This window comes from Anas platyrhynchos, chromosome 7 (assembly GCF_047663525.1).
Source record: "Anas platyrhynchos isolate ZD024472 breed Pekin duck chromosome 7, IASCAAS_PekinDuck_T2T, whole genome shotgun sequence".
NCBI lineage: Eukaryota > Metazoa > Chordata > Aves > Anseriformes > Anatidae > Anas > Anas platyrhynchos.
Genome location: NC_092593.1, coordinates 5,114,971 through 5,138,958, shown reverse-complemented (window position 1 = coordinate 5,138,958; position 23,988 = coordinate 5,114,971). Strand labels below are relative to the sequence as shown.

Genomic DNA, 23,988 nt, shown 5'->3' with positions numbered 1-23,988 from the left:
TTAACATTACTTTCTAAATAGTTGCTCAACTACGGATTCTACATCAAATTTCAAAGTGTGAGAAACAGAAGTTTAGTTCTTATAAATTTAAAACAGGTATTTGAGTTCTGTTTATATAACCACAAAATGTTACAAAAATCTGTTTAGTTTTATGAAATAGTTGTCTTAGATGTGATTTCATTATGAACAGGTCTCTTGATGGTTATATAAAACTGTCCATGGTTCTCCAGTGCTATCAAAGTGTTGGTTCAACAGAACGAATATGAGAGGGTTCATGCAAAAAAAAGAAATCTGGACCTAGTCTTCTGTAACAGGTTTCTGACCTTTCTCAAATTAAGACATGAGGCAGGGCAGGATGCAGCTAATTAGCCTGGCTACTTTGCTCTGAATTAGGTGCAATGCAGCCAGACCTGTGCCACATGTGAGCAGCAGCCCATGCTGAGCTTGGTCTAATTTCTTCTACACCAATGTTGTGAATAGGAGGGCTCCTAAATAGTCTTCTACTCTTCTTGGCATGGTGACAAGCGCAACAGCCTCCACACCAGGAGAGGAGTAGGTGAGGCCATTCACCTACAGGTGTTGAAATGGATGAGAACAAGGTCTTTGCAGCAGACTTTGTCCTTTGGTCTGTCTTGTTTCAGAGGGAATGACTTGATAACTGACATTTTAGGACGGGGGGGTGGAAATTCAGTTCTTCCATGCCGTTTGCATGCTTCAGCTTGGGAGAGATGGAGTAGGGTGAAATCCTGACTTCCATGGCCACAGTGAAGCTTTGACACTGATTCTTGTAAATGCAAATTTTCACTGTTGGATTTATAAGCCCTTTGTTATGAATCTATGAAATAGAGTATTATAACACTTTCCTACTTTGATGAATGTTATATGGACAAAGAAATATTTGTGATTTCTGGGGTACTCTCAGTAGTCTGCATGAAAGTAAAACAGTCTTTATTAAGTTACATACTGGGAACATCTCTCTCATCTCTGCTTTACGTACATTCAACATATCTTTTTTTCTGTTCCTAACAGCTATCTTTCTTTAAACCTACTCCAAGACGCTATAAAATTCTTCTAGAAGCCAGAGCCTTTCCCTCTGACCATGTAAGAAATTAATATTTCACCATATTTGTATTATTAATCATATTTTTCCAAAGAATATCAGTAGCTTGATTTGAATATTTATTAGCTCATCTTGTCCAAGTAACGTTACAATAAAAAAATCTGTCAGAAGCTTTTGAGCTCAGCATATTTTACAGATCGTAGCTTTACTCCTTTTGTTCAAATAAAAAATGTTACAAGAGGAAAAGATTGAATGGGCACATTGATTTATTAGACTTTTTTAAAGACATTGAGCAAACTACTGACCTAAATCAACTGAAGTTGTAAATGTTTTATTAATTCTTGTTGCTGTTTTACTTTATGAAACCAAATCAATACAAACTTACAACATTAACACTTATATATCCCTAGACAGAGATGGAAATGTTTGTTCTTAGCACTTTAGATTACTAGTTCAAATATAATTTGTCTGCTATAAAATAAGAGACAATAGTCCGTGCATCACAGCTTAGAACAAATTAATCTTTGGGTTTGTGGCCCACTGCTGCTTTATCATCAACTCCGTAAACTCGTAGAAATTGATAACAAATTTGATCTCTAAGGTGTAATAGAAACAACTCAAACTACTAACAAGTTTATTTGTAATAAAGGAGGCAGCACGGATGTGTGAACTCAAAATTGCCTTTATTCTAAATAATGCTCATGCTAATCATGCATTTGTTCCAGGTGCACTTGTACATTTGGACTCCATCTAAAATTTCTATGACACTTGAGTAATACCCTGTGCAACTAATAATGTTTTGGTTCCTGTCAAGTAATTTTGAACTATCTATTAGTATTACTCAATGATTTTTTAATGCCATCTCCCAAACTATTATTTATTGATAAAATCAGTGGGTAAGAGTTTGAAAATAGCCTTAGAGTTGATAGCTCGTTTCCTCCCAGCTGTGCAGCAAATATAAGATGTGAGGATAGCGTGGGCCAGCATATATGTACCTACCAAACCTCATTTGCACAAACAGCAGTGCATATGTAACAGCCTAGGATTTAGCATGTGCTACCAAGCAATGTGCAGACCAAGGACTACAGTTAAGCAGCACAACCTATAGCTTTTGCTGCTGTGTTCTCACCTTGGCCTTTATCTGTGCAGGCTTTGCTTGCTGGTGTGTGGTAAAGCACATCCTCCACCACATTTCCACTCTCTTTCAGCTCCATGAGCTCATCCTATAGGATGTAGGATTTGACTTTATCCTTGCTGTCTGCTCTGAATTACATTCTGATGTTTTTCAAACCAAAGGAAATCTAGAATGCTTTTGAAGGAGTCGGATTATGCTTTCAAGCATTAATTTTAGTGAAAGGCAGGCATCAGAATCCCTTTTCTGAAGTTCTGCTGCACTTGGCAGTTTTTTCTTTTTGTTGTCTTATGTAATTACACTAATGTGCTATGCATGGAAATCTCTTGCAGTATGCTGTTGAGTCCCAGCTTCGACTTCATGGACTTGATGTGGAGAAATGCATGCTCATGATGCAGCCACGAGAGGTTGGTGAGACATAAGTCAGCTCTCCTCACTAATAGAAATGTATTTCATGTGAGAGTAGTCATATATTCCCAAGTATTCTAGTGTCTGATTGCAGAAGCTGTAGTCTATTTCTTCACAACACTTAAATACTTACTTAGACTTATGCAAGCTTTACCTAAGTTTAAATTAGGTAGAATTTGAATTGCATATTCTGTTTCTGGGTATGTTTTTTTTTTTTTTTAGTATTAGAGGCCATTTTATAACTGTCTGGTTCAACTAACATGTTTACCTTAAAAATGTTACTTTCCCTATTTTTCCTGTTTGTGAAAAGCTGACAGTTCATTGAGAAGTCCCAATGTCCTTTTAGTGTCCTAAGGTAAAAGATTTCCATAACATGAACAGCATTGTGTCTTTATCAGCACAGAACAAGGGAAAGGTCTGCTTTGAGTAATATGCAATTCAGATTAATTTGAAAGATTGCCTTGCTTCACTTTTTGCAGTATTAAGAACTTTGCCACCTAACTATAAACTGATGGTGACCTTTTGCTTCTGAAATCTGAGTCATCTTGTGAGTAAAGAGCCCGTTCCTGAATGCTTGATAGATTTGCAAAGATCGTTGGGATAATAACAGTTGCAATACTTGCAATTCAACAGTCTTGTCCAAGCTCTTTTCAGTAACAAGTCTAATTTAATTCTAGGTTTTCACTGCCTAATTGATCCCTAGGTGGTGGTATGTTTTACATGATCCCTTGCTAGGAGGATGGGGCAGTAACTTTCCTGTAAAGAATCAAGAATGAGGTTTTTTTTGGTTGAAGTTCCTCTATATTTAATGACCCCAGGTTTGGGGATTTTTGTACTTTTGATGATTTGAGACTTATTGTTTTTGAAATATAAATATGGCAGGTTTATAATAGCTTCCTGTGGGATATGAAGTTTATCAGAAAAGTACAGAGTGAAACTGATAGACAACTTTTAAGCCTCGCGAGTGTCACAAATTTCAGATGCCACATAAAAATCATTATATATGCTGTTTTTCACTGTAAATTAAATGTCTGAAATATTAAAGAGTATGAAGCATGCTAGAATATGAAGTGAATAGACATTTTAAAACTGGTACCTTCAAGATAAGTTTGCTAATGATTTTTTTGAAGTAACTTACTCATAGGCTACTTCATTGCTCTACCTTTGTATATCATTACCATGATAAGGATTTGCTTTTGATCTCCTTATGCAAGCAGCATGGCTCATGGTAAAATATAGATTATGAAATAAGAAATGACAGTTTCATTACTGCCAGAGCTGATGTAAAATGTGAGCTTTAACTTTGTTTTAGGGGGAGGAGACCTTGAGGATTGAAGACATCCTTTCTGTAATTGAGAAGGAAGGGGACTCTATTGCTGTTGTTCTGTTCAGTGGGGTGCAGTACTACACAGGCCAGTTGTTTGACATCCCCAGAATTACAAAGGCTGGCCAAGAAAAGGTAGGATTGCTCCAAACCGATCCTTTAAAAATATTTTAGATCAATTTTCCTCGTGAAATGTTTTAAATTTCCACTTTTTGTGGAACAAAACAGCATAGGTGGAAACCTCAGGGGCTGTGATAAAAAGTAAAAGCATGCTGTGCGCAAATCCTCTGGGGACTGTGCGCTGCATGAAGAAAGAGGGCTGCAAGAGCAATCTCACAGGTGGGACTTAAGGTATGTGGAGAAATTATTCATGACTATTGACTTCTACCAGGCTTTCAAGTAAAGATAGAATTTCAAGAAGCTCAATGGAGAAGAGGGAGGAGGTAATCAGAGACCCAATCTTTAAAGGTTTGTGCTAGATTTCCACTCTTTGGCAAACTTTCATGGTTTTCCTCCTTTCCTGGGGTGTTTGCCCCCAGTGAGCAGGGAGGTGAGCTCCCACACAGCCAGTGATGCTCTGATTCAATGGATGAGTTTTCAGAAAACAAGCTCTACGTGAAGCACATCAATGCCACAAGATGGCTGTGTTTAAGTGATGACTCAGCCGTAGGAACTTTCAGACAGTGTGCTCTATGGGCATAGCTGTAAAACGTCTTTAACCATCTCAATTGCCTCAGGAATTCAAGAGAAAATAGTTTTTAATTAAGTCTTCTTATCAACTGGAGGTCACCAGACTTTCTGTAGGGGCAGCATCTTACTGGATGTACCTTATCTAATATAAACCACTCAAGGAAAAACTTATTAGTATCACTGGGTTTTTGCAAACCAGTTAACAATTTATATTTGATATTTATCTGTTTGGGGAGTTTCCTGGCTCATATCAGGGTATACATCTTCTGTTGCTGTAGGTTTGGTAGTGGAAATTTTTCTGTATATAAAAAGTTCTCACTGAGCAGCACAGTTGACAAAACTGGTCCCAAACAGTACAAAATGATACCAACTTCTTGACACAGTTGAAGAAAGCCAAGGAAGAAAGAAAGGAGAGGAATTTGCTGCAGAGGTGAAAGGGTCTGTGCATTAGCCCCACATAGCTCTAAACAACAACATGGTGTCTTTCTTTCCAGTACATTTATTGCTAACAAGTAGTCAGAATGCTAGGCTGTACATTTGATGAAAAGGAAGATAGGTGATTAATAGGATGATGCCAGTCAGTGCTGTGCTCAGTCATGTTCCTGGTGGCATCAGAACTTTTGTTCAGCCACCAACATCTGTTTGTGTACTGCTTCTTCCACAACCCCCCTCTGTGAAGGGTCTAAAAAGCGATTGAAATCTTTCTCCTCTACTGTAAATTTGAACAATCTGGGAAAAAAAAAACTATCACTTTATCTCCTCTCTTAAAGACGCTCACCGCACTGTGAGACACATGATCCAAGAACTGTAGCTTTACTGAAGTCTATAAATGAACCCAGAGTGGCCAAGATCATGTATTCCATGGGAAAAAATAGTCACCAAGAGTTCATTATATGGAACAAAAATGTATTTGCTTGTCATTTGAGAAGATAACCAAGATTTGTTTTAGAGCTAAAAATTTCCATAGGGCAATGCAAATAAAAATCTTAATTCATGCAGGAGGGAGCATGGGCTGCGGAGTCCCCATGAATGCCTTCTCATGGATGTAGACACAAATTTTGCACACCTATACAGAAACTGTATCATACCAAAGAGGAGAGCCATTTCAGACAGCAGCTCAGTCCCCCAACAGGCCCAGATAGATGTCAAATGCCTATCTCCACCTGTGTGCCTTTTTTAGAAGCACCATGGGATGCAAGCAAATCTCCTCTTTCAGAGATTAAGAAAGTATTTAAGAAAGGAAGAGAAAGGAATAAAGTATTTTAATTAACTGGTTTGTGGTTAGTGCATGTAGGACTAGGATTCAGGTAAATTCATGACCTGGAATGTTGGAAGTATATTTAAAGAAAATGTTGGAAGTATATTTAAAGAAAAGTAATTCAGCTTTGAAGAAGTGCTTGAGTGCCCAGAGAGCCTTAAAAGCATGAGGCAGCCCTGTTTTTACCCCACTGTCAGATACACTTAGCTCAACATCCTTATGAATTCTGCTCTCTGGGTTAAGTGATGTTTGTTTACACAGAACTACTATATAGCATACTGTTACATCACATTTAAAAACAATCTTCATATTGCAAATATTTACTTGAGCAGCTATTAAATCAGCAATTCATGAAAAGTTTGTTGTGTTAATAGCAGTGGGAGGTTTTCCTGTATCCTGCTGCTTCTTGGTCTTGGATTCTGGTTACAAAAGAGCAAAGTGTTGGGTCTTCATAAGCAATTGGCTCTTCTGTTCTGTTATGAAATATTACTATTTTTGATTATGGAGAAGTTTTGATGAACTGTTGTATGGTCTTCGAGAAGTGAGGTGCAAAGGGAGCAGGTATAGTTAATCTCTCTAAAGAAAGATTACCTGATTTTTTTGTTTCATTTTGTGAAAAGTTTTGCTGTACATCCAAATGAACCCTGTGTTTGGAGTGCAATGGTAGGAAAATTCTGGCTGTCTTAATGCTGACACTTCGGCTGTGTCTTACCAGAGCAAGGACAGCTCAATTCCTCGCAGTCTACAGTTGTCAGTGAGCTGTCCTGGAAGCAAGGAGTACCTTGGTCCCTTACTGATAATTGTTCCTTAGTCGTTCTATGTAAATATAGGCACTTATTAGAGTTGGACTTGATGATCCTTAAGGGTCCCTTCCAACTCAGGATATTCTATGATTCTATGATTATGTTACTTCTAGCAATGGCAATCAGCACAGATCTTGCCTATGTGAGGTGGTAAGCATAATGATACTGGGATTTCATACATCTTGAGCAGATCCCAGGTAGTTATAATGAGCAGCTATTTTTTAAGGTCTGCTTGGAGCAGATCTTTGTTTTTATTCCTCTCCCCTGCCCCAGTATGGACTAATTAGGGAATGTTTTGAGTATTTAAGATCCAGTGCTCTTCCTCAGTGGAGACAGTGTAGTTTGTGCAGATGTTTCACTCTTCAAAAGCTAACTTGATGGCTGAAGGGGAAATCCAGATGCCATGCAGCAGACTGAGAAGAGCTAGCTGCATGGGGGTTTAATTTGTCTGACATCCCGTCCTGTTTCTGTCTTGAGGTTGACAAGCTTTCAGGACACTGTGTGAGCTTGAAGACCATATCTCCTTCTAGAGCTTTTGGACGTGTTGAAACCACCAGTGGCTAAAATGACTCTTATGCACAATCTATTAATACAGAATGGCTGAAGCTCTTGAATTTACATTACGAGAGGGATATGCCTGAGAAGTCATATTCACAGGAAGAAAAACACAAGGCTGGTGATGAAGGGTAGTGAATGGCCCCATGCTCCTGAGCAGAAGAAACTAGTCTGGGGGGAGCTGACAAGCAAGAAGCTGACAAGGGGACAGTGCAAATAGAAGTGTCATTTGAGGAGGAAAAAATTTGCTAGTCAACCAGTGTAGCAGAGAGGAAAGTCCTGCACAGGTGGTCTTAATTGTAACCTACAATGGAAATAAAATTCTGCAATGCTGTACCCTGTCAGGGTTTGGCTAGAAGTCTGAGCTGCGAGCTCTGGAGGTCTGGAAAATGTCCTAGGATTCTTGAGGTCAATCATTTATGAATTAAGTTACTGATTTCCTTTTACATTTTTTAAGCCAATTTCCTAAGTTCTCTATGTATGTTAAGATTCCTTCCAGAGTGAAAGCTGTGCACATAGACAGCTTCATTAAGTCATTAAATATTAAATGAACTAAATTAAGCTTGAAAAATTACCTCAGGCTATTTTTCCATCTTAGGTCTCTCAGATAAATCAAAATTACAGTGTATTGTGTGAGAGACTCATCAGCACGCTGAAGAGGATGTAACAGTTTTCCTTGTTTCATATTTTTGTGCTTGCTGGAGAGGATGGAGGGGGCTGACTCATTTTATTCTTCTGTCAGTGAAGAAATGGCTGGCTTCTAGGAGACTCTAACTCAAATACAATTTTCATTTCATAAGTTATATTGTACTTTCCACTGTCTCTGTACGTATGTAAAGTATTTTAATCTCTTGAGTCCCAGTAGGAAGAGCTTTAAGATCCTTCATCTTCATTTCTTTTCCTGCCTCTCTCTAAATGTCCCAGCTTTGCTTGTGTGAAGCTGTCATTTCTCTCCCTCTCTCCAAATGTCATTGTCCATGCTGAGTTGTTACCTGCTGGTTATCAGCAGCTACCCAAGACTCTTTGCAGAAATGACTTTTAGATATTAAAATAAAACAGAAGAGGCAGGAGAGAGCACATGTCCTCTTCTTTGCCCATAGCAGATGGAGAGCTCTGTTTTCCCCCAGCTTGGGGAAGCAGTGTTCCCACGCAGCCCCTGTTCTGTGTGGCTTGTGCAGGGAGAGCCGTTTCAGTTTGTTTTACTTTTTTCATGCAATCTGTGTGGCTAAACATTCGCTGTTCAGACAACTCGTGCCAGACGCCTTCCTGGGAAAGCAAAGCACTAACATCCTTTTGCAGATGATGACTTGAATAAAACACGAGTGGGCTTTTCTGTAGTGATGCGGAAAACCTGTCTGCACCAAAGATTTTCAGGCTCATTAAGTTTAACAGTGCTCTGTTGGATTTATCAAGTAATTTCAAAGCAGTGGAGAGCTGCTAAAATGTCTCAAATATATCCCCCGGGTGGCATGTTGGTGGCTGTCCTGTTTGAGGGCTCCAAGTGCATGGTGTTGGTGCAAGACAACCCTTGCCAGCCAGTGTCAATGTCCTTTACTCCTACAACAAACCATTGTTTTTTGTTTGTTTTAATTTTGATAATGTGCTGCCAGATGCATATGTTCTCCAAGACTCCTAATGCATTAGTTTTCCTGTTTTCCATTGAATCCAGGGAATCTCTTGTATCAGTTTTCTAAAAAGTTTGTGTGGGACATGTGTATGAAGGTAAATCTGGAAAACTGATGTGTTGAACCTAAGTTAGTGTCTTAAACTTTTTATTCAGTACCAGGTTGGCTTTAGTAGCTTATTTCTCTGAACCAAAGTCATTTCATCTCTGGATGTGAGCATTCCCATGGGCATCCACTGTGCTTCAGCTTCACCATTTCTGTTGATTTGTCTTAACTTGTTCCTCAGGGTCTCCATGAGGACAAAAACATAGAGGGTGTGAAGGCTGGAATATTTATTTGAACTTTGGTTCTGTTTAATAGCAAATGTTTATATTGTGCAACTTCTACAGCAGTGAGTTTTCTTCCCATTACTTTGGGGAGTGAATTCTCAAGCAAACTTCACTAATGCCTCCACTAGAATTAGCGTCACATCTTAAAATGCTGCTTAATTCAAATCGTTAACTATCTTATACGGAAGATTGAATATACTGAAGTATTGTTTAAATAATTTAGCTCAGACTCCCTTTGTGCAAGAAACAGCAAGAGATTCTTTAAAAAAAAAAAATATATATTTTATTATCAGATGCTGTTTTTTCTGAAGCCTGGGCTCTCACTCTTATTCCTACCATGCTGTTTGCAAGCTGACTGTGTTTTTTAAAGCAAAATGCAAAATAGCATTTTATTTGTAGTCCAGGCACAAAAGGCAGTTTCATTTCTCTGGCCTTAAATAAACAGCAAAGATATGAAGACATTTTTAGTTTAAAAAATGCTGCCATCCAGTGGCAATTTTGTGTGTAAAACTGCTACTTTGTGATCTCTGCCTCTGTGGTGCTTAATTTTTTTTAGTGCCCTGCACAAGGTGTGGCTATTAAAAAAATGCATCACTTTTAATGGAGAAATGGCAACGTATCTTAAAATTTTAGGGACAAATACAAAAACCTTTAAAAGTCCATGTTTTGCATAGGATGTTGATGTTCAGAGTTTGGAAACTGGAGACGGGGGAACCTTAAGCATAAGTACAGAGTAAAATTAAATGTTAATATATGAATAGTGTTGGTATTCATGTTACTTTTTTTTTTTTTCTGGCTAGGACTTATCATGTAATACAATTTATTGAAATAATGCCTTCATTCTAAATACTTATTTCAAGTAATTCCACTTTACTGCATGAGAAAAAAAACTTGGGAATCTAAATCATATGCAAGTGTCCTTGAAGACAAGACCATGAAACGATCCATGATTCTAAACTTTAGTTATGGACTAGAAACCTTGTTTCTAGTTATAATTAATAACAGATGGAGTCAATAACATGCCTGACTAGAGAACAATATATACAGCTCTAAATATACTTTTTCGAAATAATTTTAGTAATGATTATCTTTGTAAGTAGTATATTAAATATCTCTTTCCTGCAGGGTTGCTTTGTTGGATTTGACCTGGCTCATGCTGTTGGGAATGTAGATCTTCATTTGCATGACTGGGGAGTAGATTTTGCCTGCTGGTGCTCCTACAAGGTAAAACAAACTCATTTTTTGAGATTCTCTGGGATCTCATTTATGTGATGGGTCACCAAACAGGTAAGATGAGAAGAGCTGAGCTGTTGATCGAGGCTTGGGCTGAATGTTGCTGGTTCGAGGAAAGAGATGGGCACTGGCTTTAGTAGTGGTTTTCTTACAAGAAGTTACAAAAGATAATAGTGGTAATATTGTTTTGACCTGTAAAGTAATGTGTGTATTAGTGAGTGGTTGAACATCTGCTGTGATAATCATACTGATCTGTGGTCACAGCATTAAAGGCTCTCCTCTTACCACGTGGAGAAAATCTTGTAGTTATGCCATTTTTATAAATGGCCCCTAAATATGAAAACATCTTTGTCTAAACACAATTTTAGATCATACAATGAGGTATCTTTTATTTTTTTTCAATATGTTTTGAGATTAAGAAACAATAGGCACTGTTTGGTGAATTGTTTGGCATGTATATATCGTGATATAAGATTGCTTTAGCCTTTTTTCGGCTAGACTTCAAATATCATATGTAAACCAAGAATATTTGCAGAACTACTCTGTGAAAATCCATCTGCTTCTACCTACATTAACACTTTAAGACAGATGCTAAGATCTCCAGTTAGAAACAATGAGAAATATTGAAATTTGTCTGTTTTATAGAGCAGGGTGAGGGAAGAAAAGCTGTTATAGATAACGAGCACAAAAATGCTTATGTGATGATTTTTTCTTTACAGTATTTAAATTCTGGAGCAGGAGGCCTAGCTGCTGCCTACATTCATGAGAAGCATTCCCAGAGTATTAAACCAGCGTAAGTTTGTTTCTAAGCACATTCAAAAGGTGCTGTGAAAGTACATTGCAGTCCTAGTCACAGACTAGTTATGTGTATGCATGTATATACATATGTTTATATGGACAGATGCAGAAGAAATTCCTTGCTTCAAAGAAAACTCAGACTAATATTTGTTGCTAAGTTTTTGCCTTAGTGAAAATAGTAGTGCAAGTTTAAATAACTTGGTTATCTAATTTTTGTTAGCTCAGAAGGGTTATTTTATGCTAACTTTGCTATATTTTGAAATTGTTAATGTATGTGCTCACATCTTAAATAATTTCCTCCTTGAAGTCTATCTGTTCTAAACTAAGTATAATCATAAAAGAGAATGCTTATAATATTAAAAATAAGGAACCCAAATCATGTCTGCGAGACTGTTTAATGTAAAGAGAATACTTAACATCTTCCTTTAAAAATGGATTTTTTAAAATCATTGAAGTCTCTGGTTGGTGAACAAAATCAAAGACAATTTCAACTCTGTCTAATAGCTCTTTAATACTGGCATGTTTTCATTAAAATTATATCTACCAGTAAAGCTAGGAAGCATTAAGTGGAGATCTGTGTTCTCAAAGACTTCATAATCCATGAAAAGCTGTGCTGAGAACTGAGGTTAACTGCATTAAAAACAACTACCTGTTATTTAGAATGTTATATGTCTGTTCTCGATGTATATTAAGAACAGTAAGATTAGTACTTTTAATGCATTGACAAATGTAAACACATTCTGGCTGTAATCTTTGGAGAAATTGCTGGCACTTGCTTTTATTTTAGCTTGAGGAAGGCAAACTAAATCAGGTTTCAGAGAGAAATAATATTATAATAAGCAGCTTCACTGCACTATTTGCTGGTTTCAGACTGTCTAGACTCCCAGGAGATAACAGAATAACGCTGATAAGTTCTTCTCAGTCACCCATAACAGAAAACTCATTAGGATGACATATGACCTGCTGTGAGCCGATTCGATCCTCACATGTGAATGCTGGCAAAATATTCCAAATACCTGGATATTTCTTCTGGAAAGGTATCTGCTGCATCCCCTGTAGGTACAGGAGTTGGTTTTATGGCCAAACCCCTGGGCCACAGCTGTGGGGAGCAGGGAAGATGCTGGGTAGTGGGGAAAAAAAAAAAGATGGCCAGCCAGAAATCACAGAATAACAATAAGAGGAATGAAAAAGAAACTCAAGGACTTTGAGTATTTCTTTCCCCTTGATGAAATTTTGAAACTTCAGTGAGGGCACTAGCTTGGTATTTTAGGTAAGGGTTTAAATTAGTTTTTCCTGAACTTGCTTCTTCATACATAGTCATTAACTTGTGCATTGAATCTGGATGCTGAATGTTTTAAATACAAATGCCTGTATGAAATAGTTTTGTTTTTCTTCAGCCAGGGACCCAATTAAGGATATATTTTCAAACTTCCTGCATAGACCCTTTGCATTATTTAATCATAGCTATTTCATATTTCCTGAGATTTGATAATCACTCATCAAATTGTTTATAGTTAATATGCCCTGTTTGCGTGGCTTTTCTTTCTTTTCCACATCAACCAGCCATTTCAGGTCTCCAGATAAGACAGTGAGACAAAGGAGAATTTGTCTATGTCAAAGTATTCAATTTTATAGCTGATTTAAATGCAGAACAATTTGCTATATGTTGTACAATCAAATAGAGTGGAATTTAACTGCTCTGGAAGTTGCAGCATTTATGTTGTATCTGAAAAAACGTCTTTGGCTGTCTTCTGAATCAAGGATGACACCCAGTGGCCAAACTTCATTTAAAAACAGGAGCACCAAACAACGTTTCTTTGCATCCCAGCCCATATATAAGCAGCTAATTAAATTCCAGTCTGCTTGATAGCCTTTTGTCATATAAACCACCTGAAATATTGTTTTTAACTCACGGTCAGTATTATGCAAGTCACTTTACCTACCTGTATAGATTTCTTTAATTTGTTTCATCCTTCATATTTTCTGCAAGTTATTGACTAGGTAGTTATTTTTATATTGGACTAATATATTGTATTTTAATATAAAAATGTATGTTCTGACCATAATTCAGAGAGGCAAACCTGGAATGTCTGCCAAGTGCCTTTTCCTATTACTTTGCTGGGGCAAAAAGGACTTAGGTGCTTATTGAAAACCAAACAGCTTAATCCAAATTTTTTATTTAACACCCTCAAGCCCATCTACGGCCTTTCATCAAAGACACTTGGGGTTGTTTTTTTAAAGTTCTCTGATGTGAAGCATAAATATGCTTTTTTCCCTCATGCCAAGTCTTGCTAATGTGAATATTGTAAGCAAATGGGTGTTTGTGCTGTAGCTATGCCCAGTTTTAGAAAGAGGGTTCCCCTCCACCTGCTCTCCACAGGTGCTGTTCCATCCAGAGCTGGCTCCCTGGACTATAAAACATTCATTTTCTGCTTTTTTTTTTTTTTCTAATGCACCTAGAGCTGTGCATAGAGATATTAATTTATTAGCCTTATCGCTAGCAACTAGGGCCATGCCAGAACTGGTCTGTGCTCTTAGTCTCTATAGACTGAGATTGTGGCAGTCCCTGTGTTTTGTAGCTCTAAAACAAGTAACCCCAAACCAGCATTATGCAGCTATACCATGTGTCACGTCCCAAGAGACAAAAATCAGCACAGATTCCACTTCAATTTATTATTATTTATGCACAAGCTTCCCACAAGCTCTCTTAAAACCAGAAATTCACCAGTTAGTAAAAACCATTTGATCCCAAGAGTAAGCTTTGATTTGTAGGCCTGATGGCCAGAAGATGGAGGCTATGGACAGCACAAGCTCTTCTGCTCTCTTGTGTGTCACTGAAAACATCATCTTCCACTCTGGCTTAGCTAGGTATAGTCCTCTAATTCACTGCAAGGGCCATGGGTCTAAAAGTTACATGTTGTAACCATCCTAATTAATATCTGTACCTGAACATGTGGAGCAGTCCTTCACTAGTCCGCTATCTTTCTTTCCACTGCAGTAAAACTGAATCAATCTGACATATAGGGGTCCCATATATCCATATTCTCTCATGATCTCAGCTCCTTTGAAGTCTCTTTTAATACTCTGAATAGCTTTTTTTTTTAATACCTGTTCTATATATCACAGTGCAATATATTCTTGGCTAATTGTGCTAAAGCAATTTCTCCCTGGGTGGAGACCTGGACAGAGCAGAGCTATGAAAAACTACTGACATGCTTTGGCCAATGGCTACAGATTGATCCTGTGCCACCAAATTTCCATGTAAATTCCTCTGTGTTACAGAGGGGAAACTTCCAAGAGACAGCACTAAGGTGACAGAGTAATAGTGAAAATCAGCTTGACTCAAGTGTTGGGTTCAAGAACAACCCTTTTTCTGCTGCTAAACTTCTCCATTTATGAATAAATAAATAAATAAAAATTAAAGGTATACAGTAATGTGAAAGGTTGTGAGCATCTGGGATCGATGTCACAGCAGAAGTCAGGTATTCATAGCAGTGTATCTGCAGCTGTAAATGCACAGTGAGTTTAACCCTGCTGTCAGCTGGCATAAGGGATGATAGGGGACAAACTCACTGAGTCCTGCGATAGGAGAAGAAAAAAGTCCTAGCTGAATCCCTGTAAGAAAAAGTAAGGCACAATTTTAAAAGATGAAAGGGAAATAAATGTATGTAAAGCAGCCAGGAGAATAATAGATAAGCCTTGGCAGAGGATTAAATGAAAGTTGTACACAGTCTAGTGTTTAAAGCAAAAGGATTTATCAAGACTTAACTTTAACACAGACTAGAGCAGGTAGAGTTTAAAAATAAGAAGTTTTGATGTGAAGAAGTGCTGTGCATGCAGGAAGCAGCTGATGTCCAAATAGCATGTCGGCTTTTGCTATAGGATAAAAAAAAAATTATCAAAGAAGAAACAAAGGTAACTATTTCATAGTGGCTTTGAGGACAAGGTATCTTCAGACAAATTCTTCACACACAGGTGAGATGTCAATTTCTATTAGATCACTTTTCTTTTGGACTTCATGGTCCCAATGAAAATGCCAGAGCACAAATGGCTTCTTTACTGAGACCTGCATGTGTCTTTGGTACATGAACTTTTGCACTTGTGTGAGGAAAAAGAAGTAAAGCTGTCCTTGGTTAAAATGTTCCTAGGTATAATAGACTGAGATGCGCCAATTCTCAATGACCCTTGGAGTCTATCGATCTGACTATTTTAGTATTACTGAAAATTTTAACTGAACAGAGCACCCTGGCCTGGCCAAGAGGAGGATCTGGAGAAGCAATATTGAAACTTCCAGGAAGCTGTACAGAATGCAGCAAGGTGGAAAGTCAGTGGTCACAGAAGAAAGTGTATATGCTGCTGTGTGCAGAAGGTTTGTCACTGGTCCCAGTGCACTCAAATTGTGGAGTAATGTATAGGCAAGCTATTCGTGGAGCATAACATGTCCCTGGAGTGCATAAAGTATCCTGTATTAAGGTAGAAATGAACTGTTTCTTTGCCAGGGAGATGAGAGCAATTTAGCTCCTTGAGCTAATTTAGAAACCAAAAGTTAAAATCTCCCTTGGGAAAAGACTGTTTAGGAATAAAGGCATTGGCTAATTAGGCTTAATTGCATTGTCTTGGGACAAGTGATTTATTAGGCCAATCTAGACCCATGATGGGCCTGCAGGGGTGTGTTCTTGGATTCACCAACTGAATGGCAAATATCCAAGAGCATTTTTTAACTTTGGAATGAGTCTTTGGGACAAAAAGAGAGGTTAATGTTCATTCACATCTATTTCCATTTTCATCTTTCCAGCTCTGTACATCCTTTTATGTTGTTTTCATGATTGTCTCCTTGTTCTTTGTCAAACATTTCTCTCTATCTTCCTTCAAATCCTCCCTTGTAATTAAGCTGCATCTTCAAGCAGCCTTGCTTCCTTTCTCATTATTCATAATCTTCTCACTCTCCTCCCTGAAGGTGTTCCATTATGTTGTCATCTTTGTCTTGGGTGGATTTTAAGATCTGTGAGAGAGGAGCTCTCCCCTTTGTAAATTCAAGGGACCATGTACAAATAAATTTGCTGTATATCAAGCCTGCATCTCATATAGCACAGCCAGAGTGTGTGTGAAAGTAATGTGCTGTTGTCATCACCTTTGTCCTCCCATGCTGCACAATTTACTATAAGTTTTTGAAAACTTAATCTTTACAATGGAGTACGTGGAAAATCAGATGTGGTTCCAGTTAAATTTCTCAACTATAGTAATTCTAACAAGTATGGTGATGGACTGGTACTCTGCAGACATCAAACACTGAAATAAGCAAAGACAAACAGGCCTGTATAACCACTTAGCTTCTGTGAGTCATATCTTCTCTCAAATAGTATTTATAGCATTGGTGGTTTTGGCTGCAGACATCTGCAGATAGCTTGCAGGCAGATCTGGGGATTTTATGTATATTTAAATCTTTGCCTGACAACTTGCTCTTTCGTTTGTCCAAAACTCCAACAACAATATGAAAAAATGTCTTTTCAAGCATTTTCCTCAGTCTTTTTTTTTTTTTTTTTGGCTGAGGCTGGTCTAATTCTTGCAGGTCTTTATGTTATATATTCTCCAGCAATAGTTTATATGGTAGACTTCAGCCAATTCAAATGTCTTTTGCGTCTATCCTTCTGGACCATGCTGACAGGACATAAACCACTTAGTCTGCTCTGCCATGGCCCCTTCCTGCTTCCTACCCTTGGAAGCGAGCAGGAAGTGGCTGTGTTCCTCATGGATGCTATTTCCCATCTGCAGCCTGAAGCTTTCCTCATCAGATGGTGTAAGACACAACTGCTTGAACACATGAAAGGAACCCAACAGGCTTAGGCTGATGGAAAGGTGAATGTAGCCTAGGGGCAGCTCTTACATCCCCGTTAGCTAGCAAGGAAAGGATCCTGGGGCTCTCCTCGGAGTCTCTATGGTTTCTGTGATTTCTTTCTCCCACTTCAAAGAACATGTGTTAGCGGCTTGCTCTTTGTGCCTTGGTTCTCCACTTTGAGACAGGCAGTTTTGAAAGCATTCTGCTGTGCCTTGATTTTAGCAGTAAGGGAAGGCAATGAGTTGGCTTCCTTCCTCCTGAATGAGCTTCCAGAGATGCAGTGCTTGAGTTGGTGTAACACACCTCTGACAAAATGGAAAGAAAACTTCTTTTGCATGCCTTGGATCACAGAAAGATCTCCCCTTTTATGCCACTCTTAATCTGTGCGTTTCCATATCCACCTCATGGAACCTTTCTCTCTCAGGGAGGAAAAGTTTATTTTCAATAAAAACATCAAGTAAATCTTCTATCACTTCCGGTAAAAGCTCTCTTCTGTTCAGAAAAGATCTGCTAATGCAACCTTGCACTTGGGATTTTCCCCTAGATGGTGACTCACTTCCAGTATTTGATCATTCTTCACTTTTTGTACCTCAGATTATCATTTGGGGTACTTGCTATAAAGCTCTCTTCCTAAGATTCTAATTTCAAGCTGTACTCTAGATGTGCCCTTAAACATGAGATTTGCTATGTGTTATCTCATTAGCCCACAGTAGGGAATTTGTTTCTAAATCTTCCTTACTGAACATGCTTCAAGATCATGGCGTGTCCCACAAAATTGCTCTAAGCTGGAAGTATCAGCAATAGCCCTTGCACTTCACTTCTGTGCCATTAATAGTTACCTTTTTATTCACTTGTGTCCCCTGCAATATATTTCTGTAGTTTTCAGACACTGATTCAGATGGGATCTCCTGTGCTGCATGTCCCCTAGAGCTACGTGTGTCTCTCTCCTGGCTGAATACCTCTCTGGCTTTAGCTGCAGCTCTCAGTGCATCTGCACAACTCCTATTGTGATTCATATCACAGGTGGCACTTGAATCAAACCATGAGCATTTTTAAAGGTAATTGGAAGGTCGTTGCTGAGGTTAAGGAAATAATTCAGCCTCTTTATTTCCTGCAAAGTTGGTATTCTGTGTGTATGCCGGGGAGGAGGGGGATGTTGTGTGTGAAAATGTTTTTGTTTTACCATTTATGTTTGTTTGTTTGTATTGCTTCTGCTCCCCATACTCCTTCTCCTGGCTGAAACTTCTCCCCAGGATGATGTTCTCCCCTGGGCATATGTCTTAACATTTTTCCTTCCTTCTGGTCAATTCCATTTTATCTTCACTATTGCTGTAGGCAAGCTAGATCACTTCTTTTGCCTGCACCCACCCCCAATACCTTTCATACTAAGTCCAGCAAAGCATGTTCACAGACTGTCTTTTTTTCTTGTTATCTCCATACACCTCCACTGAGCAAGGAGCTTCATGACACATACTTTCTTTAAGCCATTATGCCTCTTAATGTGAAACACATTTTCACAGCCGTTTGGTAAATTCTGGCTATCACATTCATTATTCCTCATTTGCCACTGAAATTGTTGGCAGGGCTTGCTGGCAGTACTTGTCTGCATGGAAATACCAGGGCAGCTACAGCAACAGAGGTTTGGTATGGGCTGTGAGACTCCACACAGAGACCTACACTCACTCAGGTGCCTGATGGGTGGTTTCCTGTGAGATTCTGGGGAGGGACGTTATATAAAAGGAAGAGGGATCTCTTCCTTTTCTCGTAGTTTGAGTCTGCGTGACATCAAACCTGGGAGCTAATCACACTGGTCCAACTGTTTGAGGAACTTGTAGCTACTTTCTGTCCCACGGCATGAAAAAGTTCTTCAACACAAAGAACTATTTACTCACTTGTGTACAATTTATTGAGCAAAGATTTGATGTGTCCCTTACCTAGTCCAGTTGTGAGATTTGGTCAGTGTGTGTTGGTGGTCAGTGTTCTTCATACGGTTTGTTTGTCACATGAGAACAAGACCATGCCAGTGGCATCTCACTGTCCTCTGCCATGGGAAGGGCTTGGGGCTCCTGGGACCAATGTTGGACCTTGTGTCTTAGGACCTGAAATAGTTGTGTGTGCTGCTAAAATAAGGGAAAATGCAGAGTTTTAAGGAAAAGTACCTAAGTCACTTTTCTCGCATGTTTTCTGGTGGGTGAAATTTCAGCTTTTTGAGTGGAGACTCTAAATTCTGAAAGCTGCCCGTTTCTGTTCTCCTGTAATTTCATGTCTTAGGCTTCAGCTTAATAAAATCAGTTTGATTTCTCTCCTTCAGTACTGCTTAGTGTCAGCAAATGTTTTGTAACACAATAACACTACTGCTGAGTTCTGTGACATTTCTGATGTTTAAAACTTTGAATTCAATTAGTTCCAGCCACTGACATACTTTTTTTTTAATTATTATTATTAAAACTCATCTAATGCAGTTTTTCTCTTTCAGGCGAAGAGCAGAGGTGATAATTCTAACATTTTTAGCTAATGTGGATTCTAGTATGACAAAGGTCTTGCATTAATATTGTGATTGCTATATTCAAAAGCAACAAAGACCCAAGGAAGCACGTCTTCTCAAATCTTAAAATTTTTATATTGTAGTTCAGTCAGACACATGTATTATTCAGAAATCTATCTGGATACCATCCCCTCAAAGATTCATTCAAGGGACTGAGGAGACTATAGCTCAGTAAATGCATCATAGTAATCAAAACCAGCAAAGTCTCCTTTAAGTCAGAATTCACATTTAAAAGTACTTCTAGGAAGGACTGTTGCTTTTGTTTCTTGTTTAATTTAATCTATCTGAAACAGAGTAGAAAAAAATTACTGAATTCTTAAAGAATATAATATGCTTTTTTATCACCATAATATAATTGGGAACTATTCAATACTTTATAAAAATCACTCAGAACTTTATTAATAATCTCTATGAGTAAATTGGCTCCCTGCTTGATTTTTAATTTCTGGTGCTAGGGAGAATATTTGATTTCCCTCTACTAAATGTGCTAACACACTGTTGGCTGTATTCCCCCTTTTCATATATCTGATATTCTGCTAGTGCAAGTGATATATGAGCACTTTGTGGTAATAGTTGTTCATAAGCTGATTTAACAGTTCTTAATTCAACTTCATTAGCCTTAGAGGGGTTGTTTTTCTGTGAGATCTCTTCCCAGGATTTAATTTAGCCTGCAATTTTGTCTGCTGCTTGATCATACCTTCCTTTTGCCTGATCAAGATGAGTGAAGTTATCCCTCATCACGATTGCCCTAAGGTTTGGTGTGGAGCTGCGTGTGGCCTGGCTGGGCCTTGATCGGATTCGCAGCAGTGCAGCCATTTCTCTTCTGCACACCCCTCTTGCTGCACCTTGTTTCCTGCTGTGAAAGTGAGCTCTGTCTCCTTCTCTTTTGACCTGCAGGGGTAATACAGAGGGACGTGTTGAAATTGGTGTATTCCCACTTGTGTCAAGTCTAAAAGACTAACAAGGAAAAAATCAATTCAAGAAGAGCATGTGCACCTTCTGTCTTCAAATACCTATCAGCTGTAAATCACCCTGTGTTTGATTGACCAAACAGCCTGTTTTTTTTCCACCCAAGAGTCTCCCTAATTGTGGCAACAGTAGCATTGAATTCCCCACCCTGAGTGCTGCCCAGTTAAATTCAGAAAAAAAAGAATGAGAAAAAACCTACAGGATTTTGTAACTTCAGCCTTTGCACTCTTAAGTGTGATTGTTTAGATTAGGATTTTTTTTCCATTACTTCGATCTTAAAATAAATAAATAAATAAAATAAAATTAATGCTAGGCAGAAAGTGAACTTAGACTTGTTTTTTACAAGACAAGCCTTAAAGTATTGGGAGAAATTCTCTCCACTGTCAGTGGTACCAAAAATACAAGCTATTTAACAGAAGAAAAATGTCACGCTATTAGCCTCTAATACAATCATTACTTTGGTCAATACAATCATTATTTTTGGTCCTTTGTTGAAGTAAAAACCTCATTGATATTAAATACGAGAAGTTACTGTTTTCACAGTAACAACTTTTCATAAGGAGTGTTTTTTTTCCCCACTGAGTTCTAAGAGACTGGTCCGTTAATAATGTATGGCATTGCTCATAAGTCACATATGCTTAATAATTAGGAAACATTTGTAATGAGTTGAAAAGGGTAAGGGAAAGCATCAGGGTATGTGAAAGTCTGAAACTAGAGAAGACTGAGGCTAATAATTACCTGAGCTTCAAAAAGCTTTTCAAATTCTAACAACAGGTTCTACTTAAAATTAACAAGCATTATGCAGAATAGAATAATGAAAAAAGTCCAATCTTATCAGTTGGGATAAAGAGTATCTAAATAGATATAATGGGGTGGGGAGTGCAGGTAACCTTTATAGCTTCTGGAAAGGTTTTCTGAAGGAGACAGAGTTAGGTTTCCAACTATTACTGGAGTCTAACAGGGGCTAGCTGCTAATTGCCCTAGTCCCCCATGCAGATCCTGGCCTCTGTGTGTATACTGTGAAATATTCTCCCTAACTGACAGTTTCACAGTATATGAAGAATTTCAACTACGCAGGAGGGTTAAAACCTCTGAATTCTGCATCTCTGTGATGAAACTGGGAGTCACTTTACAATTATTCTTCATTTTGATTAAACATACCCCTCAACACCATACCAAATATAAGTATTTTTCTCCCTTCCAGTGAGCTGTCAGCAGGAGAGCTCTGGGCCAAAGCAGGACCTTGCTGTGGTGCTCAGTATTAAGGGATTGGAGTGCAAGCAAGCAGTTTGGGACAGGCTTTGTTAATAAGAATTCATTTCAACAGCATGCAAGCCCTCATTTCAGGTGGTACAAATGTAGAATAACATTGTCCTTCCATTTGAGTTTCAGTTTTTCAGCACATTTGTAAAACATCATGTAGAAATCAGCAATGGAGATATTGATTTATTTTATTTTTCTTGGCATAAGTGCCAGTTAGATGACATGGATCAAGAAAAATATTAAATTCTGAACTCAACAGAAACCCAAGACTGGAAACAACTTTTGAGCCTGAGAGGATAATTTGAAGAAAGGCTGGAAGGAGGGGAAAAAGAAAACGGTGGCATCAGCCATTACCTCCAACTCCCCTCTTCCCATCTGTATTTCAAAAAATCCAGTACAAAATTCTCCAAGGAAATCTATTTCTCCATTCTTACACGATCCTCATTACTAAGTATGTGAAAACATGTTAACGAATATATTCTCACCGCTCACCAGAGAGTTAGGGCAGTACTGAGCAGCATTTCTAGAGATGAGGGCTTGAGGCATGGAAAGACTAAATGACTCATCCGTGATCAGGCAAGTCTGTGATAGCAAAGAAAATTGAAACTCCTTCTCAAACTCCAGTCAGGGAGCCAAGAATATGCTATGTGAAGCAATGAGCATTTTTTCTGTTTTCTTTGGGGGGGGATTCTTGCTGTTCTGAATTTTGGCATTGAATCCAAAGAAGGGCAATGATGCTTGTGTGCTTCCAACAAAATTAATGCAATAAAGCTGAAACAAAACAATAATAAAAAAAATGCTGTTAGGAAACTGAAATAAAATTAATGCAGACTAGAATGCAAAGATTGTGCCCCAGCTGTAGAGCCTGGGGAGCGAGTCTGTGCTCAGAGTTTGCAGGAAACAAGCTACTTTCAGGCTGGCTAAATTTGCATTCGAGGCATCCAGTGCCTGAATCCCATCCAGGTGGCAGGCAGTCTCCTGGCAACAGCAGTGGGGTTGTACCCCATTGAGGTGCAGTGGGTCTGGGAGGGTAGGAGTGCTAAAGCAGCCTTTGCTTCTCTTGTCTGCTCCTAGTTTTCAAATAGTACTTGCAACCTCCTGTTTTTTTCTTGCTTTGATTTGGCCTAATCAGGTAAAACTTGTAACTGTAATGTGTGGCCTATTTTGCTACTCTCTTCCTGTTGCAAGTATTAGGTGGTGTTTTTTTCCATAGTTAATCTACAGGTATTCACTTGATGCCACCAGGAAGCCTACGTGAAATTTGTAAAGGAAGCTACTACCAGTTTGCCCATGTCACCCTCATCAGATTTTTATGCTGTCACTCAGAGAAAAAACAGCAGTCTGGTGATGAGTTAGCAGAGATCTTATCAATCCACCTAGGGGAAGAAGATTTTGGGAATGAAGAAGCTTTTCAGTGGTAACCTTTGAAAAGACCTTTGTAAAGAAAAAGCTGTCTAATAGCTGCAAATATAGAAAAGAGCCAATAGGAGAATCAACACAGAATCAACGATTAAGATAAATGTTGTGGAAGTCATGCTGGGAATTCACACTTTGTAAATCTGAGTGAGGTAGCTTTGCAGGGTGATACAAGAGTTTGTTTATATGAGCTTGGCTTCTGGGATTTACTTCTGTCTGAACGCAGCAGCAGTAGGAAATGCTACTGCTCAGGACCTGAGGCCTGTCTATTCTTTCTATCCTTACTGCACTGTGGAGGAATGCACCTCACTATCTTGATCTGAATTTTTGGTTAAGCTCAAGATGTTTCATATATATAGATGTGTAGCATATTATGGAATACTTTTGGTCTTTGGGAGTTGGCCGTGGAATTTATTTTATTTTTTTCATGTGCTTTTTGAAACATGAAAGCTGGGCAGAGCCAAACTCTGGATGTGGCACTAGTGGCATGGTACATTGTAATCTTCTGCTAGGTCATCACCACGACCAAGGCCAGATGTAATTTGTTCTCAGCTTCAGGCTGGACCCAGCCTGCAGACTTCTTGTTTTTCTTTTCCAATCTAATTCTGACTTTATGAGTTGTTTATTTAGCATAATTTCTGCTAATGGAAACATATAGGAGATGGGTGACCTCCATCCATTCTCTATGCCTTGATCCACCCCGGTAGTGTGCTTCTTGGTCTTGTGCTTGTATGGTCTTACAAG

At 38.5% G+C, this 23,988-nt stretch overlaps 1 protein-coding gene across 10 annotated transcripts in view; it reads left to right on the top strand.

Moving 5' to 3' along the window:
• The window catches only part of KYNU (kynureninase), a 60,081-nt gene that overhangs the window by 24,956 nt on the left and 11,137 nt on the right, over positions 1-23,988 (top strand). For all 10 annotated transcript variants that reach the window (XM_021267079.4, XM_038182378.2, XM_013092392.5 and 7 more), the window contains 5 exons: positions 1,030-1,101; positions 2,525-2,599; positions 3,913-4,059; positions 10,310-10,408; positions 11,137-11,210. In XM_021267079.4, coding sequence (XP_021122754.4) covers positions 1,030-1,101; positions 2,525-2,599; positions 3,913-4,059; positions 10,310-10,408; positions 11,137-11,210 — 467 coding nt within the window. The remainder of the gene's footprint in view (positions 1-1,029; positions 1,102-2,524; positions 2,600-3,912; positions 4,060-10,309; positions 10,409-11,136; positions 11,211-23,988) is intronic.